Here is a 19927-nt window from a genome sequence, read left to right as displayed (position 1 = left end):
CCGCAGAGTAAATCACAGTCTCTGGCATCAGTGTCACACACGCTGACACTCGACACAACGAGACTATGACAAACTGTTGCTCATCGAGTGTATTCTCAGCCTCGTGCAGTTCTTGTTGTGTTTGTATTGTAATTCATGTGAATTAGCTTAAAGTGGTAATTCATCCAAAAATGATTCTTTGATTTATTTACACTCATACCTTTACAAATCTGAATAAGTTGCTTTTTTGAAGAAGTTTTTGAAGAATGCACTTGCCACTCTTTTCCAGATAATGAACTTGAATGCATACTGGAAGGATTCTTCAGTTTTGACGTGAAAGCTTAAGCCCAAAGTCTGCTTCAGTTTTTTACATGTATGCTAATGTACACAAATGAATGCATAGCCTTTTAAAGTATACTTTGTTTGACAGCAGGTGCTTCTCAAAAGGAAGACTGCGTCCTACTATAGCTGCGTCCACACTACCATTGATACGCAGCAACAAAGCGACATGATCCTATGTAGGTGACAGGATGTAGGTCTGTTCAGTGACATGACAAAAAGTGCGTCCGACGTCATTCGGCGCTGTGCAGTTGGGGACAGAACTCAAAACAGAGCAGTCAAGCCGACACTTTCTGCTTCCCGTAGTGACGCTCGCAATGTGTTTGGGTACTTTATCACAGGCAAAGGGGATTAGATGCAATATTTGTCAAGTACGTTTTCATGAAGCAATAGGAACTTGTACTGTTTAATATGGTGCCATCTGTACAATAATGTTCATCATAAGCCTATACTATTTAAATACCAATAAAGTGGGTCTATATATTTTTTTATCAGTGTTATTTTGATAAACATGATATATAACATTATGGTTACGTGAAGTGAGTTTTTACTGTAATAAAAACACAGATTTGTGAGCATTAGCATTGTTGTCATCTGTGAATCCAGCTGTGTCATCATCAGAGCTCATGCAGTCGCTGCGCCGGCTGAGTCAGCCATCTGCTCTTGAATCGCTCTCGCTGTACTTTGAGGCCATACGTCAGTGACCTGACGTCGACGTTGTCTCAAGTCGTACACAATTTATTTATCGCGCTTTATTTGTAAATGTTTTATGCGATATTCAAATTTGCACATAAGTTAAATTCACAACTTTGAATGGCATTAAGCAGCTATTGGCATTAAGTTTTGTAGTGTAAAACAAACAGCAATATGATGACGTTGAAAGTTGTGTAATGTATGGGCGGCATTAATTCATAAGCGGTCATCAAAATGGGCGTCACGTTGCCATTTTAGTTTGTTTTTGTTGTTGTTCCATCTAGTCTTTTTCTTTTTTCGACTGTGAAACAAGAGACTGGGGCAATGTTGCCACCTTGTGGACCAACTAACTAGTGCAAAAAAAATTCAAGGGACATGGGCGAGATTAGCACACACAGTACACATTGAAATTTACGTCACATGCACTGTACTGAAAAAACTGAAGTGTGCATTGGGCTTCAAGCACCATAAATTGTGCACTATATTCCGAGTTTTCTGACACCAGCCTGTGTGTGGAACAGACTGAAAGCTAATATGTTAAAAGTTAACAAAACAGGAATATTGTCAGCAAAAATGGCTCTAATTTTAGCTTGTTCCTTAAAGAAAGCTACTGAATGTTTCAATCGTTTTTTAATGGTGTTTTTGTCATTATGGAGCTTGACTGTGACAGTCCTCTAAGGAATGACCAGGAAATTCTTCTTCCAAAAAAATAAAAAAAAAAATAAAATAATGTGTTATGTTCCATGGGAAAAAAAGAAGTTGATGATACATCATGATACAAGTTCAATTTTAGGTGAACTAAATTAAATTATCTTTACAGTAAACTATCTTCTGGCTTTGTTGACTCAAGACAATGATATCACAATTTTGTCCACAGTGGGAATTCAGGCTTCAGGTCTGATCTTGCAGTACATTTTTTGTTGTTGTTTTGTATGGGAGTAACTTTAAGGACAAGCATGACACACAAAAGACTACTAAATCATCCCGTTCCGGAATGTTTTAAAAGTTGAAATGTTAAGCTTGTATTTTTGTTAAAATACTTATTCATAATTGAACTGTAAAGCTGCCTAAATAGTCTTTATTTGAAGTATATGCCACTATTCAAATCAAGATTAGTGATCTGTTGCTTCAACATAAAGAAACTAGCATTTCTCACGAGGTTTGAAAGATGTTTCAGATGTGAATATTTGGAAATGTCTGTTTACTGAATAGCAATGAGGACATTTTCACTGTTATGTTTCTGTCAAGATTTGTATCATACACTTGAGTGTTTTAATTATCGAGTAAGAACTATTTCCTCTGATCATGGATTTTCTTCTCTCTTTGTCAAATAAAGGTTAGCATCCATCTCCCAGCAGACACATGTGTGCGTGCTGATGTGCGTGTGCAGGCCAGTTCGAGACAGTCCTGCTCATTATATAAGAACAATTCAACTCTGACCTTTGGCCTTCTGCATCCACCTAGTGAGTCCAACAGCATATCTATATTTACTTTAAGATCTTTAAACAAAACTCCCAATTCATTTCCCTTTCTGCCCTCTACTGCTTTTGGGAGAAAGTCTTAGAATTCAATTAGAGCTGTGAGTGATATTTTTTTGAGCTGTTTTAAAATTGTATTTGAATTATGTACATTATGTTGCCATGGATAATAGGGAAACATACACTAGCATTATAAAGTTTGTGTTCGGTACAATGTTTTGTTTTTGAAAGTCTCTTATGTTCACCAAGGCTTTATTTGTTCAAAAAATACAGTAAAAAACTAATATTGTGAAATCTTATTACCTTTTAAGATAACTGTTTTCGATTCGAATATCTTTTAAAATGTAATTAATTCCTGTGATGTATTTGTATTGTATGAATTTTTCTGAATTTCAGCATCATTAATCCAGTCTGCAGTGTCACATGATCCTTCAGAAATCATTCTAATTATTAACAAGAAACATTTCTGATTATTATTGTCAAGCTGCTCAGAGACACAAAGGTTGAGGATCCAAATGCAGTAGTTTATTAATGGGTAATCCAAAGACGTAATCCAAAAAACAGGCAAAGGTCAAAATATAGGCAAACAATAACAGAGTCCATGGCAGAGGCAAAATAAGAGAAATCCAAAGGAACCAGGCATAAAGTAAAAAAAAAAAAAAAAACATGAACATGAGAAACCAAAGACAGAGTGCTCAGAAATGCAGTGCTGACACATACAAGACTTCGCAATGAATGGCTGCATTTACACTTGGCATTAAAGGGTTAGTTCACCCAAAAATGAAAATAATGTCATTTAATAATGTCAAACTACGTAAGACTTATAAAATTAAGATATTTTTTGTTGAAATCCGATGGCTCAGTGAGGCCTGCATAGCCAGCAATGACATTTCCTCGCTCAAGATCCATTAATGTACTAAAAACATATTTAAATCAGTTCATGTGAGTACAGTGGTTCAATATCAATATTATAAAGCGACGAGAATATTTTTGGCGAGCCAAAAAAAAAAAAATGACTTATATGGTGATTGCCGATTTCAAAACACTGCTTCATGAAGCTTCGGTGCATTATGAATCAGCGTGTCGAAGTAGTGGTTCGGAGCGCCAAAGTCCCGTGATTTCACCAGTTTGGCGGTTTGACTTGGGAAAATGTAGTCATTGAGGGAATGACAATAGTCTGGGTTGGAGTGCCCTCTGGTGGCTATCAAAGGCACTCCAGCTGGTGATTGTGACAATTGTCAATGTTAAAAACAGTTGTGCTGCTTAATATTTTTGCAAGGCTGGTGATACATTTTTTTTTACAGGATTCTTTGATGAATAAAACATTCAAAAGAACAGCATTTATTTGAAATTGTAACAGTCTTTACTGTTACTTTTGATCAATTTAATGCGTCCTTGCTGAATAAAAGTATTAATATCTTTCAAAACTAAAATCTTACTGACCCCAAACTTTTGCATGGCAGTGTAGTGGTCATTGTACAAAAACATTTAACTTCTCAGTTCTGCAATTTGGCTAATCAAATTCAAGTTTCTATGTAATAAGCAAGCTGTACTGTACTGATAGCAGATTATCTTTCTTCCTCAGACTTCAGCCCTACAGGAACTGAGCCAGACTCCTTAATTTCAAGCAACATGGTGCCCATGTTTCCAGCTTTCAAAGGTAACCTGTGTTTTATATTCAGCTTATAGCAAAACGCACAGTCAGACTACAGTGAAACTGTACCTGATAACTGGGCTCTGTTTTCTATTTGCTTAGTATTTTCTGTTTTGTGATATGTTATGTACACTTGCAATTTGAAGGTTTGTTCTGGCAAGAACTGCATGGAGTCATGGTCTTTCTTCTGACTGCCCATGTGAATATTTCTAAAATATTTGCTGTTTACTTGTGCACTTTAAAAGTCAATCAAAGGTTTTTTGGCATGTTGGTACAAGTCCAAATTCTACCCTTAGTGACCCCTGTCATCATTATCTATTTATTATTTGTCTGCCAAAATACTGTAGTTAGGATTGGACGCACATAAATTAATAAATATGGGTCTGGAGTGTCATTGTCAATAATCATCAAAAAATGAATTCAGAATGGCTACCAGATGGCAATAAACATATTAATTGTTTTTCTCAGACAGCTATAATTCTGCATACCAACTTGTAAAGTAAGAATTACCAAGTTTCTATTTGGAAAAGTGTAATGGAATGAGACTAGAAGCCAGAAAATATCATGCAGAAATCATCCATAACAACATAAAAGATTTTGCCCAACATGATGGCACCTGCTAAACTTTTGAATGACTTTGACTTATTAAAGTATTTTATTTGCATAAAGTGAAAGTTCCTACATTACAAGATAATAAAAATCATGGATGCATAAGCATGGGTGTAAAACATGATCTTATACAGTGCTGTAAAAAGTATGTCAGCCTACTAAATATATGTATTATTGTAAAAACAACTTGAAAATCTATGCTTTTATTTATATATTTAATGAAGATATGCAACACTCCCTGAAAAGGTAAATGCTGCTCAGTTAAAGCTGTTCTATGATTAGAATCGGTTGATTACAGCTGAATTGAGGCCAGCCCGCATTTATACCAATATCAAAGAAAATAGTCTCACAGGAGGAGGTGACCTGCCAAAAACACCTAGGAATATTTAAAAGAGCATCCAGCATGCAGTTTTCTCAGCATAATTTTTTTGCATTGCTATCAGATATATATATATATATATATATATATATATATATTAGTTTTAGTTTTATCTTGAGTTTACAATAACTGTTATAACTAAACTGAATAAAAAAAGCATAAAAATAGAAAATTGTTAATAATGCTATAGAGCAACATTATACACACATTATACACATTATACCCTCCTATTTAATTGGATACCTTTCTGTACCAGGGTCATCTTTGAGTGGATCTGTAGACACATTTAAAATGTGTCAGTGATATGTCATATAAATTGTAATAAACAGTAGTAAAATTCCAGTAGCTATCTGTATTTATAGACCATATTGAGTTACTTACGCAATATGCCATTCAGACCTGTAAACCAAATTAACTGATGTTTTGCTTTAACCTCAGAGTCTCATCATTGGTAATTGCAACACCTGTGTATGGTAAACACTTTCTTCATTCTGTGTTGTGCAAGTGTTTAGATCAGAGTGAAGATTACCAATTTCAGTCCTCCACTAACTCACCCCCACCCCATGACTTTCATGTAGAATTCATGTAGAAAACTCTGTATTCCATTAGAAGTCATTCTTCCGATAGACTAATTAGTACTGATGAATTTTAGTGCATCTACAGAGTCATAATGTGAAAATGAATATCAGAATGTGTTTGTGGTTTGAACTTTTAAGTTCACCAGTATTTCATAACACATATATCTGTTATCAGTGATTGGCTTGATTACACAAAAGTTTATAGTTTATGCATTTATCATAGGCATATTATTCAAAAGAACCCAACTAAACATGGTTCATTAAGATTCTTTTTTCTCCCATTTCTTTGTGGCTCTTTTGCAATAACTTGTTTGGTTTCAGTCAGTTAAAATGCCTCATTTGTTCCTTGGTGAAGTTAGAAACATATCAGGATTATTAAAGGGGTCATTACATGAGAAATCAAATCAATCAGTTTTAAGAATGGTAAAGAATGATTCCAGTTTTATTTACACTTGAACTTGGTGCGGCACGATTACAAACCACTCTCGAACTGTGCTGAACTGTGCTGATAGAATTAGGGCAAGTTGTGGCCTAATGGTTAGATAGTAGGACTTGTAACCCGAAGGTCTCAAGTTCGAGTCTCAGTACCGGCTATATAAGCACTCTCAAAAGAGGATAAATTTGCCTTGATCTTTTGACATATAGGAGGTCTTTGTACCATTAAAACATCCTGCAGGTTCCATATCTTAAAACGTCCTCCTGATTATAAACAAAATATTTATTAATTAAGCTCCAAAAACTGCTCGTTTGGATATTACGGGATCTGTGACATCACATGGGCGAATACATTTGCATATGATTGCCTCTAGAGCAAGAAATCAACGTACAGTTACATATCATTGCACCATAGGCCCCGCCCACTGGCATTCAGCCGCTTAATGACTGACATTTGCCTATACTGGATGTGAGTGTTGTGTCAAAAGGATAATAACCCATTGTAATCACTGATCCTGGATTGCGTTGGAGGATTATATGTTTATTCAGAGCATTTTGTTTTGTAAACGAGGCACAGTATAATGGAGAGTTTGCAAAGAAACTGTTGTTGAAAGATGAAGCAGACAACTGTATTGGATCTGACAGCAGCTGCATCACAAACTGTTAGTAAATGACTTAATGCTTTGTCTGCAATTGACTGTTTTAAATGATGGATAATGTTAACAAAACGCTTACTTGCATGCAATAGCGAGTTGGCTTTGATACTGTTTCCTATGCAGTGACGTTAGCCAATCACAACAGTGGTCATTTACTGACAAGCCTTAAAGAAGCTGCCACTAAAAACCCTTTAAAAATGAATAATTTCAGAAAGAGGGTCAGAATGAAGGTTGAAAGTAACCATTTTTCCGCATATACACTATATTGCCAAATGTTTTGAGATGCCTGCCTTTATGTGCACATGAACTTTAATGACATCCCATTCTTAATCCGTAGGGTTTAATATGGAGTTGGCCCACCCTTTGCACCTATAACAACTCTTCTGGGAAGGCTTTCCACAAGATTTAGGGGTGTGTTTATGGGAATTTTTGACCATTCTTCTGGAAGCGTATTTGTGAGGTCAGGCAGGGATGTTGGCAAGAAGGCCTGGCTCGCAATCTCCGCTCTAATTTATCCCAAAGGTGTTCTATCGGGTTGAGGTCAGGACTCTGTGCAGGCCAGTCAAGTTCCTCCACACCAAACTCGCTTATCCATGTGTTGATGGACCTTGCTTTGTGCACTGCTGCGCAGTCATGTTGGAACAGGAAGGGGCCATCCCCAAACTGTTCCCACAAAGTTGGGAGCTTGAAATTGTCCAAAATGTCTTGGTATGCTGAAGCATTAAGACTTCCTTTCACTGGATCTAAGGGGCCCAGCCCAACCCCTGAAAAACAACCACACACCATAATCCCCCCTCCACCAAACTTTACACTTGGCACAATGCAGTCAGGCAAGTACCATTCTTCTGGCAACCACCAAACCCAGACTCTCCATCGGATTGTCAGACAGAGAAGTGTGATTCGTCACTCCAGAGAACACGTCTCCACTGCTCTAGAGTCCAATGGTGACGTGCTCTACAACACTGCATCCGACGCTTTGCATTGCACTTGGTGATGTAAGGCTTGGATGCAGCTGCTCAGCCATGGAAACCCATTCCATGAAGCTCTCTACGCACTGTTCTTGAGCTAATCTGAAGGCCACAAGTTTGGAGGTCTGTAGCTATTGACTCTGCAGAAAGTTGGTGACTTCTGCGCACTATACCTCAGCATGCGCTGACCCCGCTCTGTGATTTTACGTGGCTTACCACTTTGTGGCTGAGTTGCTGTTGTTCCCAATTGCTTCCACTTTGTTATGATACCACTAACAGTTGTAGTGAGAAAATTTCACGAATGGACTTATTACACAGGTGGCAACCTGCCACGGTACCACGCTTGAATTCACTGAGCTCCTGAGAGCGACCCATTATTTCACAAATGTTTGTAGAAGCAGCCTGCATGCGTAGTGCTTGATCTTATACACCTGTGGCCATGGAAGTGATTGGAACACCAGAATTCAATGATTTCATGATTTCTCCCAATACCTTTGGCAATATAGTGTGTATATATATATATATATATATATATATATATATATATATATATATATATATATATATATATATATATATATATATATATATTAGCAAAAAACTTTATAAGTGAACCTCAAGGAACATATGAAGAGTTTGGTTCCAAAACGCGATAAACGCCATTTTCAGAAAAATTTAGTTTCTGCCAAAATCAGTATTGTATCTGTCGGTATTAAAAAGTCATTTATTAATTTTGTGCAAAATGTGATATCCGTCGTCTTATTCTGTCATGTTTTCTCCCTTTCTTTCCAAAACGCGACAAACGCCAGTCTCCTTTTTCTGCAGAACGCGATATATACGCTCAACCAATCACATCGCACCATTCCACCCACTGTAAACATTAAAAGCTTTTTTAAAAAAGGTTTTTAATACCAGTGTACTCGGCAAATGTGTTTATTTAACTGTGCAGTGACGCCAGATACTCTTTAATTGGTAATGACAAATAATTTATAGCATTAACATGACCTGTTGAATTCATTTTGGGAGCGACGGCTGAATGTAGCCTATTTTTAGTAAAATGCCTGTATATAAGATAAATATTGGCAAATTTTAGACTCTGTCATATATGTGAATCAACTTACTTTGTTGTGTATTTTCAATTTGAAAAATAACTTTTTTATTTATGGATTAATTGCATTTTGAAAAAAAAAAGTGTCATGGATTTATTGCATTTTGGGGGGAAAAAATATTACGTTTTTATAATAAACTTTTTAAAATCATAATGTAGATTTGAATTTTTAATGTTTTTATAACCAAAAGATGCTATGTGAAAGTTTGAAACAGAAAATAGTGGTTTTTATCTTGCCACCTTTTTACTCAAATTAATCAAAATGGAGTTATTGCGTTTTGGAACCAAACTCTTCATATTAAAATAATAATTAAAAAATGATGTCATGACCCTTTTAAGCATGTATAAACAAAATTATGGACAGCACTCTGCACTAACACTTAAATTATGTTTGGAATGTGGTTATCACTATCATTTTCTGATATCATATGATTTCTTGTCATATAAACCACATACTTTCATGTTTGTTCATTGTGTCACTGTTGTTCATGTCTAATGTCTTTGTAACAGATATTTGGAATCACTTCCACAATGTTCTGCTGGTGAAGTATTCACAAGAGCTGAATGGTGTAAACGTTGTGAGCGGACCAATATTCGATAATGACTTTGATGGGAATTATGACTTCATGAACAAGGGATCCCCGTAAGTTTGCATAATGAACCAGTACTGATGGAGTGTGAAAGGGATATTAGCTGAACAGAGTAGACAAGAAAATCCTAGCACTTTCACAAACAAAAATACAGTGATATTGTGAAATATTATTACATTTTAAAGAACCGTTTTCTATTTGAATATATTTTAAAATGTAATTTATTCCTGTTTTGGCAAAGCTGAATTTTGAGCATCATTACTTCAGTCTTCAGTGTCACATGATCCTTTAGAAATCAGTCTAATTTGATCACTGCCTAACATTTTTGTGAAAACCATGATATTTTCCAGGGTTCTATGAATAAAAAGTTTATTCATTCATGTGTAACATTATAAATGTCTTTACTTCCACTATTGATAAACTTATTGCATCCCTCTTGAATAAAAGTAGTAATTTCTTTATAATTATTTTAGATTTATCTTTTCCCAAATGGCACGTAAAAAAACAACAAACTGTGGTTGGTCACTTCACATGGTCCTTTCCTGTTTAAGTGAGCAATGCTTGGCCAGAACCAGAAGTGGAACCAACTTTATGCTTCATGCCAAAAATCTGGTTATATGTGATTAGAAATGTTTTATTAGGCCTAGTACACCATTTGGCAACAGGACTTAGACCTGAAGAGTTTGTTTCCTTATTGGTACCTAGCAAACAGCTCATACTGCCCACTGGTGGCCAAATGTTTGTTTCAAAATGCCTATCACTGAATTCCTCTCTTATTCAGATGATTCTCTTGTTCTTTCAGGAATGGGCCGCCCATCCCTACACATTACTTTGTGATTCTTACAAGTTGTAAGAACTCGTCCCTTCCTATGCGACAATGTGACGGCCCTCTAGATGCTGTGTCTTTTGTTCTTCCTCATCGACCTGATCGTCTGGAAACATGTCATGTATGTAATCAGCCATTCATGATCGAAACCACACTGACCATAAGATTGTACTAAGGAAGTAGTTGAGTAACTTGCTTGTTAGGTAACTTTTTAACTGTTTTAACGGTATTAACTTTCATGTTGTGTAAGTGAACCTGAGACACTCAAGAGTAATTTTAATATTCACTAGACTAATGTATAACATTATGGGATCATGTAGCATTCATTCATACAAATAGGAGTTTAAAAAAAAGTAATAAGCAGATTATTGCCATAATGTTATCAAAATACTAGCTGTAGTGAACAGTGATGTCTTTTGATCACTGACTTTTGAACTGACAGTTTTGGAGAGCTTAAAGTAATAACTACTACTATTAAGTAACTACTAATTGAACTACATTTGTCAGCAATAGTTTTTACCATTTCCCTCAGCCTGAGGTAGCCTGGTAGTGTACTTTACGTGTACGCGAGGATCCGCTAGTGTCCGTGTGACGTAAAAATCGTCATCAGGGGGTGTACGCAGAGGCTCTTTGCGGACATCCGCGTGCATCCCATTTTTTGTGACTGTGCATACTTATCACTGGGCTACAAAAGCACCAACTGCACATACGCTGGAAAAACAACAACTGTGTGAAGAAATCTGTGGACCCTAGCATACACTTTCAGTAGTTAAATACAAATAGTCCACGTCCGTGCTGTCCGCAGCTGTCCGTGTACGTGTCATTTACTTTGAATGGGTGACGTCATGCGTTGCCGAAATGAATTGTGGGTATGGTGTGAATATTGTGCCATAATTAAACAAACAAATCCAGAATTTTGCAAACAAACATGATCTGCTTTGCAAAGGAAAACTCGACTCACAAACAAACAGAAAGTGATGTGCAAATACAAAGGTCAGTTTGAGTGAAAACGCAGAGGAGTAACAAATAAATGTGTTTTACAAATATAAATAAATGAGTCTACATCATATTTCACAAATAAATACAAACCATCCTACAATTGGCATGTAACCTTTGAACAAATACCAAATCTAGTGCATACATATGCTCACCGTCTGTTACGATTGTAAGACACTTGCCTTTTTATGAGATCTCTCGGCTTGATTTTCTCACGAATGTTTGCAGGCAGATTTTCTCACAAATGCCTCTTCCAAAACAGCAGATGGCGCTTTGCTATGGGTCAATTTACAATTTACGGTAGTCTCCTGAAGCCCTGAAACATGCGTTCATAATAATAATATTAATACATTTTATGGTAACACTTTAACTAATGTTAAGCAATGAACCTTATTGTAATGTATTAAATATGAACTAACCATGAGCAATACATTTGTTACTGTATTTACTAATCTTTGTTAACGTTAGTTAATGAAAATCTTGCTTTACAAGAACATGCAAATAAAATACAATGGAATATGGGAAATAAAAGATAGAAACATACATCAAAACACATTTAAAGACCTATATAGTTATATATAAAACAAAATAATCATGTACAGCCTGAAAAAAATAAGTTTACAAGAAGTTTACAGCTGACCAAAATGAGCAGTGAACAGGCGAGTATGATGATTTCTGAAGGATCATGTGACACTGAAGACTAGAGTAATGATGCTGAAAATTCAGCTTTGATCACATGAATAAATTACATTTTGAAATATACAACAGAAACCAGTTAATTTAAGTTGTAATATTTCACAGTATTACTGTATTTACTGTATTTTTGATCAAATAAATACAGCCTTGGTGAGATTAAGAGACTTCTTTCAAAAACATGAAAATGAAAAGAAGCAGATTTGTGTTTTATAACATGTTTTGTTGCTGGCGGTTATACATACAGACATAACTGGAGTAGCCAGAGCGAGCTGAGTGATGTTATCAAGATTGCTGCTGTTGCATTTTGCAGATAATGCAGAATTACCAAACTTTGCATACTTGGTATTGAGAAACGCCCAACTCACCTGTTCACCGCTCATTTTGGTCAGCTGTAAACTCCTTGGAAACTTTATTTTTTCAGGCTGTACGTGATTATTTTGTGTTATATGTATAACTATATATGTTTTTAAATGTGTTTTGATGTTTGTTTCTATCTTTTATTTCCCCGATTTAAAAAAAATTCAATATTAAATAAAATTTCCTGCTATAAAATAAAATGTGTTATTATTATTATTATTATAAATGCATGTTTTAAGGGCTTCTCTCAGGAGACTAGGGTAAATTTACCCATAGCAAAGTGCCATCTGCTGTTTTGGAAGAGGAAGTTGCTCAACTGCATTTCTGAGAATATCTGCCTGCACACATTTGTGAGAAAATCAAGCCGAGAGATCTCATAAAAAGGCAAGTGTCTTACAACTGTAACAGACAGGTGTACATGCCATTTGTAGGATGGTTTGTGTTTATTTGTGAAATATGATGTAGGCTCATTTATTTATATTTGTAAAACACACAACATTTATTTGTTACTCCTCTGCATTTTCGCTGAAACTGACCTTTGTATTTGCACATCACTTTCTGTTTGTTTGAGTCGAGTTTTCCTGTGCAAAGCAGATCGTGTTTGTTTTCAAAATTCTGGATTTGTTTGTTTAATTATGGCACAATACTCACTCCATATGTGGGTTCGGTTGCATCGCTTCGCTCGTGTTGCTCGTAGCAGAAGTTGAAGATTTCTCAACTTTTCAAGCGCCAACGCAGGAGTCAGCCAATCAGTACTATGAATGCAGCTTAACCGAGGCTTTATTCCTTTCACTTTTGGTGCGAAAGGGCTTTTTCGTTTGCAAAACTATAAAAACATTTTTTTTTTTTTTTTTTTTTGTTATTAAAACAAATAAACAAGCAGATGAGAAAAAGTAACACACAAGTAATGTAACGCATTACTTTCTGTAAAAAATAACTTAGACAATTAGTTACTTTTTTAGGGAGTAATGCATTACTTTTAAAAGTAACTTTCCCCAACACAGCTGTTAATTGATAAGTGTAAAAAATCAACATGTACTTTTTCTGTAATTTTATGTAGCAGAATTGTTACCATTTAAATTTACAGCCTGATTGTCCTTTTAGTTGATTTGAAACCATGAATGAAAATATGCATAGCAGTTTTTATCTGCTGCAGTACCCTTGTGAAAAAGAAGTGTGCTTAAAGGGTTAGTTCACCCAAAAATTAAAATTCTGTCATTAAGTACTTACCCTCATGTCGTTCCAAACCCGTAAGATCTTCGTTCATCTTAGGAACACAAATTAAGATATTTTTGATGAAATCCGAGAGGTATCTGACTCCATAGACAGCAATCTAATCGCCATTGTCAAGGTCCAGAAAGGCACTAAAGACATTGTTAAAACAGTCGACGTGACTGCAGTGGTTCAACCTTAATTTTATGAAGCGACAAGAATACTTTTTGTGCGCCAAAAAACAAACAAAAATAATGACTTTATTCAACAATATCTTCTCTTCTGTGTCATTCTCATACATTGTTTACGTCCAGCGCTTCCAGGTTCTATGGATTCTCAGGATTGGCCGGCTCCTGCGTCAGCATCACACGCATGTGCAGCTTTGGCCAATACCGAGCCAGCATTCGGACATAAACTCGGGAGCCTTCAATGTGCTTAACTGTATAAAGATAATGATAAGGAAGAGAAGAGATTGTTGAATAAAGTCGTTATTTTTGTGTTGTTTTGGCACACTAAAAGTATTCTCGTCGCTTCATGAAATTAAGGTTGAACCACTGCAGTCATGTTGACTGTTTTAACAATGTCTTGAGTACCTTTCTGGACTTTGAAAGTGGTGATTAGATTGCTGTCTATGGACGAGTCAGATACCTCTCGGATTTCGTCAAAAATATCTTAATTTGTTTTCCTAAGATGAACGAAGGTCCATAAAAGATTGTTAGTACATTCGTCAGTACACTTTAACCATATTTCAAAGACAATAGAAGTACTATGAAAATACCTATAAAGATGTACTGAAGTCCTACTTAAGTGGGTCAAAAAGCACTCTTAAGCATTTAATATAAATCTAAACTATAATTCATTTAAGGATTCAGCTATATTATGTGTCTGAAAACAATACACTCAGTTCGCAGTTAAGCATATTCTTTGAAAGTGTATTAATTCTGTAATAAGTACTCTTAAAAGTATGCTAAAGTGTACTTCTTTTTCACAAGTGTAAGCATAATATGGAAAAGGGTATTTATTAATCTAAAAAATTCAGGAGATTAATCAAATACAGCTAAGGATTTCTCTCTCATATCTCATTATGCATTTATTTTTTACACTTCCTTTTTTGTTTTACTTCCTTTTTTACTTCCCCAGAATGGCACAGATTACTCATGGCTCCAGGACTGGGTTCAGCTTCACGTGGCGCGAATCAGAGACATCGAGCTTCTGACAGGCTTGAGCTTTTATCATGACCGGATATCTGTTGCTGAAACGTTACAACTCAAGACCACACTCAAAACGTTTTAGGAACCTCATTCTGCTGCATCTGCAGGCCACATTCGGAATGGATTTTTTTCAACATTAAAATGCAGCTGAGCTTTACCAGACTCTGAAACAAACACACAAGTTCATCCAGAGAGTCTTTCAATTCCTAAAATGGAAAAATAAAATGATCTCTGCTTTAACGAAATCTTTATTCTCAGAGGCGATCTATTTATATAACTGGAGAAGAGCTGACTGCACTAGAAACTGCCCAGCAATCTTAGATTAACTAAAATTCTGTTTTTCAAAAAAAAAAAAAAAGTTTTTCAGCACACATATGTTAGTGATTTGTGGTTAGACTTGATCCTGCATTCAGCCAGTTCAAAAAAGAAAAAGTACCTAAAAAAAAGAAACCATATCAAGAGGTTTGGAAAGCCACATTTTCCACATGAATCACTCTCAAAGTGTCACTTGCTTTACATTGTTTTATTAAATTGTTCTGCAACAAATGCAGCAGTTTGTAACATGTCAAACAAGCAAATTCAAGATTTATTTACTTTGTATAATAGTGGCTTTTACTCCCCCTTCTGGCCAAAATGCATAATTACATCAACAAAAGAAGCAAAATGTATGTCACTGTGTATTTTTTTTCTGATGATTTAATTGATTCACTCTCTCAGGTCAGTTTTGATATTAATAAATATGCATCAACATTCTTATTACTTTTGTACGGTACTTTTGTTATTCAAGGTTTACGATGTGTAAGCAGCGATTAGCATGTTGTCTCATTTGGTGAATAATGATTAAATGTTTAATATTTGTGTGTATTTTGTTTGTGCAGTTTGTTTCAAGCGTCACTGTCAATATTATTCACTTCAGTAAGATTTGTACTACAATATGAACATATATTTATTATAAAATTACCTACTACCATTCATAAGTTAGTTATCAATAATTGTATTCAGCAAAGGTGCATTAAGTTGATTAAAAGTAACAGTAAAGACATTTATAATGTTACAAAATATTTCTATTTCAAATAAATGCTGTTCTTTTGAACTTCTTTTTTTATTCAAGTGTGCTATTAGTATACTACTTTTAAACTAAAAATAAAGTATACTTTCAGTCTACTTTTTATGTACTTCACAGAAATATACTTAAAATTGCACTTAAGTATACTTGACTTGTACTCACAGAAAAGTATAAGTATATTTTGAGTATACTTGTCTTTTGATCGAGATATACTTATAAGTATTTTAAGTATGCTTGGCTTGTAGTTGTGTTTAATCATTTGTTTGAGTAGCCTTTTTTTATTTTTTTATTTTTATTTTTTTTTTCAGCTGCTTACACAACAAAATCTTTCTTTATTACACAATTTCTGAAACCTGACACTCAAACACCAGAACCACAAACCAAATTTGCAAAACCATACACTAATTCTGGGCCTTTGACTTAAATTGAGTTTTCAATTTCATAAAACACTTTTTGCAAAAAACAACACACAATTCTCTATGTAATACACAACACTCTACCAAGAAGTTTTTAGATTTCCTTTTCAAACACAAACATGGTTTCTGGTTGATGTATTTCTTTCATCTGTAATACTGTAATCACAACCACAAATGCTTACAGTAAAAAAAAAAAAAAAAAATTGGTTTCAATCTTGCTTTCGCATTCACTGTGAATTTTTCAACATCTCTCTGTGAGTTACTTTCAGTCTTGTACAGAAATGTAAATAGGAAAGAAGAGCTTTAGGTTTTGAATAAGTGGGTGTGTATGATATATCCCAATATAGAATATTATGGCAAAGGTGTTTGCAACTTAAGACAAATGTTTGCTTTTTTGTGTGTGCAGTTCTTGGATTTGTAAAGTTTTGAAGAAAAGCAGCAAAAAAATGAATAAAATACTTTTTTTTTTTCACAGTTTTACATACTGTTTACAAACTTGCATTGTTTGAAAATATTGATTTATAAAGAAAACAGATATGTTCATAATTCTGATCTGAATTTGTGTGTAGGCTAGTCCACTGGTAGTGTACATACAGTACGAATTTGCTTCAAGTCTGCTTTACATTTTCCTTGCCACTGACTGAATTTTCGAGAAGGTTATAGCTGCAGCCTGGAGATTTCCAAATGGGGGTGGGAACTCCAAAATGGGGTGGGAGCTCCAAAACAGGGCGTAGCTTCCTCCCATTGGCAGATAGGCACATGACACATTTTTCCCCCCGATCCAGTTCAATGCTAACAGCCAATTCTACAGTGCTGATTCCCTACACAATGCTATGTTACAACAAATGCTAACCCCTAAACCTACCCTAACCCTGAACAGTAAAACTGACTGCATGGCGGGATTTGTGTGATAAAGAAAGTTGTAGTTCAGTAGATAAGCAGTTAATAAAATTATGCGATATGAGAACTGTATACTAATCTGCCTTCTCTTAAAAAAATACATTTTTATCAAGCTAAAATCTACATGTAGTTCCCAAAGAAAGTATTGTTTAGTGTAAAACATGCTGAAGATTAGCAAACATGCTGTCCTGTTGATTAGCAAACAGGCTAATTAGCTATTTCCCCACAAAGCTGTTTAATCAGCATAGTGAAGCCTCTCATCCATTGACATCCATTCAAAAAAAAGCCTCTGGTCTCCTTCTCTGCATACCGCTGGGGGCGGGGCATTAGCATTAGCCGTTACGCTTTTTTGGCTAGATGTTACAGGCTTGCCTTCCAGAGACTTTGACAGACATCCTGTAGAATCAAACCAACAAGATGACGACTTTGAAAATCCTGAAGTGTTTCTTGTTAAGTGTGCCATATGCATCAGATGTTCAGCCAATGGTCCGTGGGCGTTACATCTGAGGCTGACTAATTTAGTCCCAAGCAGTATTGACAAGTATACTACTAGTAGATTGATATTAGTATACTTAGGGGAAAGTGGGGTGAGTTGTGCCAGTTTTTACTTAAAGTGACTTTAAAGGTGCCCGAAGAACATAGACTAAGGTGTCCCCTGAATGTGTCTGTGAAGTTTCAGCTCAAAATACCCCATAGTTTTTTTTTATTCATTTTTTTAACTGCCTATTTTGGGGTATCATTATAAATGCACCGATTCAGGGTGTGCAGCCCCTTTAATTCTCCTGTTCCATGCCCCAAGAGCTTGTGCTTGCCTTAAACAACATAAAAAAAAGTTCACACAGCTAATATAATTCTCAAAATGGATCTTTACAAAGTGTTTGTCATACAACATGTCTAATTGCGTAAGTAAAGTATTTAGCTAAAGCTAACATTACACACTGTTGAAGTTGTGTTTATGAATTATACAGACTGCAAGTGTTTAAAAAATGAAAATAACAACAGTCTTGTCTCCATGAACACAGTAAGAAACGATGGTAACTTTAACCACATTTAACAGTACATTAGCAACATGCTAATGAAACATTTAGAAAGACAATTTACAAACACCACTAAAAATCATGATATCATGGATCATGTCAGTTATTATTGCTCCATCTGCCATTTTTTGCTATTGTTCTTGCTTGCTTACCTAGTCTGATGATTCATCTGTGCACATCCAGACGTTAATACTGCCTGCCCTTTTCTAATGCTTTGAACATGGGCTGACATATGCAAATATTGGGGGCGTACATATTAATGATCCTGAGTGTTACGTAACAGTCGGTGTTATGTTGAGATTCGCCTGTTCTTCGGAGGTCTTTTAAACAAATGACATTTATATAAGGAGGAAACAATGAAGTTTGAGACTCACTGTATGTCATTTCCATGTACTGAACTCTTGTTATTCAACTATACCGAGGTAAATTCAATTTTTTTAATCTAGGGCACCTTTAAAGTGAGGCCCTGGCAGTAATGCCTTCAACTTAATAATGTACACATATTTCAGGATGTGGTGCATCCCTGAGAACAATAACTTTGGATCTGAAATAAAATGTTTCAGAAATATAGCTTTTGGGAAAAAAGTGGTCTCTGGCACAACTTGCCCCTGGTGCGGGGTAAGTTGTGCCTTTGGGGAGAATACGTTGGGGTAAATTGTGCCAGTCATTTCTGAAGTAAAACAACATTTTAATGTTTTGAACTGTTATGAATTTGTCTTGCTTTCATATAGCATTCTATATGAAAGCAAGACAAATTCAATACAAAATTACTCATTTAAGGTTTAGTTATTGTCACCCTATTAAACTGTTGGAATAAGTCATATTTTGTAGTTTCTGGAAAAACACAAAAAACTTACACACAATATATGATATTTGTGAATCATTTTAGGCAAAAAGGCGTTTGGCAATAGATGCCTGTTGACATACACAGAACACTGTCTGTCAGTTATGTGACATATAAGAATACGCCGCGTTCCAAATTATTATGCAAGTGACATATCAGTAAGATTTCAGTAGAATAAACATTCAGATTTTAGTTTTTCTAAGAAAATGTTTTTTTTTTTTTTCGTTTATTTATCCATGTCTTTTTAGATAACTGGTATCAATCTCAGACACAATAATTTGCCAGGTCTATGGAAATCCTACTTAGAGGTTGTTCCACATTATTAAGCAAGTCACAGTTCTGATGTAATATGCAGAGGAAGAAAGAACTTTCTGAAGATGAAAATACCTGTTGGCTGCTCAACACTGGCTTTTTTTAAGTCAAGTCAAGTCAAATTTATTTATATAGCGCTTTTACAATTGGTAATTGTTTCAAAGCAGTTTTACATATTAGAAGCACAGAAAAAAGGGAAGTGGTTAAAAATAAGCTGTACAAACAAGCGTGGTAATATGTAACATATACAAGATGGTGCTACATTAAGCCAATGTCGGCTGACTCCCAGAGGTGGGAAAAAACCCCTAGGAGAAAAACCCAGTGTGCTAGCACTGGGAAAAAAAGTCCTAGGAGGGAAAAAACCCCTTGGAAGATATATATAATATATGTAAATGGATATGGAGATCAAAATCTGAATTATAAATTTTTATTATAGAGATTAAATATAGATTATATATAAATATATGTAAGCGGATACGGGGATTAAAAATCTGAATTATAGATGCAGCCAGAACTGGATCTTTAGGCCCATTGTCTCCTGGGCTACATTGTAGTCAGGTCCAGACACAGGTTCTCCATCTGATCTGG

At 35.3% G+C, this 19927-nt stretch overlaps 1 protein-coding gene across 1 annotated transcript in view; it reads left to right on the top strand.

The window, feature by feature from the left end:
- Positions 1–16671, top strand: part of enpp1 (ectonucleotide pyrophosphatase/phosphodiesterase 1) — a 73793-nt gene extending 57122 nt beyond the window's left edge. The window contains exons 21-25 of the mRNA XM_067384604.1: positions 2348–2474; positions 4075–4149; positions 9387–9519; positions 10269–10413; positions 14694–16671. Of these exons, the coding sequence (XP_067240705.1) occupies positions 2348–2474; positions 4075–4149; positions 9387–9519; positions 10269–10413; positions 14694–14846 (633 nt within the window). The 3' untranslated portion in view covers positions 14847–16671. The remainder of the gene's footprint in view (positions 1–2347; positions 2475–4074; positions 4150–9386; positions 9520–10268; positions 10414–14693) is intronic.
- Positions 16672–19927: the final 3256 nt, after the last annotated feature.

The sequence above is a fragment of the Chanodichthys erythropterus genome, chromosome 4 (assembly GCF_024489055.1).
Source record: "Chanodichthys erythropterus isolate Z2021 chromosome 4, ASM2448905v1, whole genome shotgun sequence".
Lineage (NCBI taxonomy): Eukaryota > Metazoa > Chordata > Actinopteri > Cypriniformes > Xenocyprididae > Chanodichthys > Chanodichthys erythropterus.
Note: the sequence above shows the minus strand (reverse complement) of the source record. Positions and strands in the feature narration are given on the sequence as shown.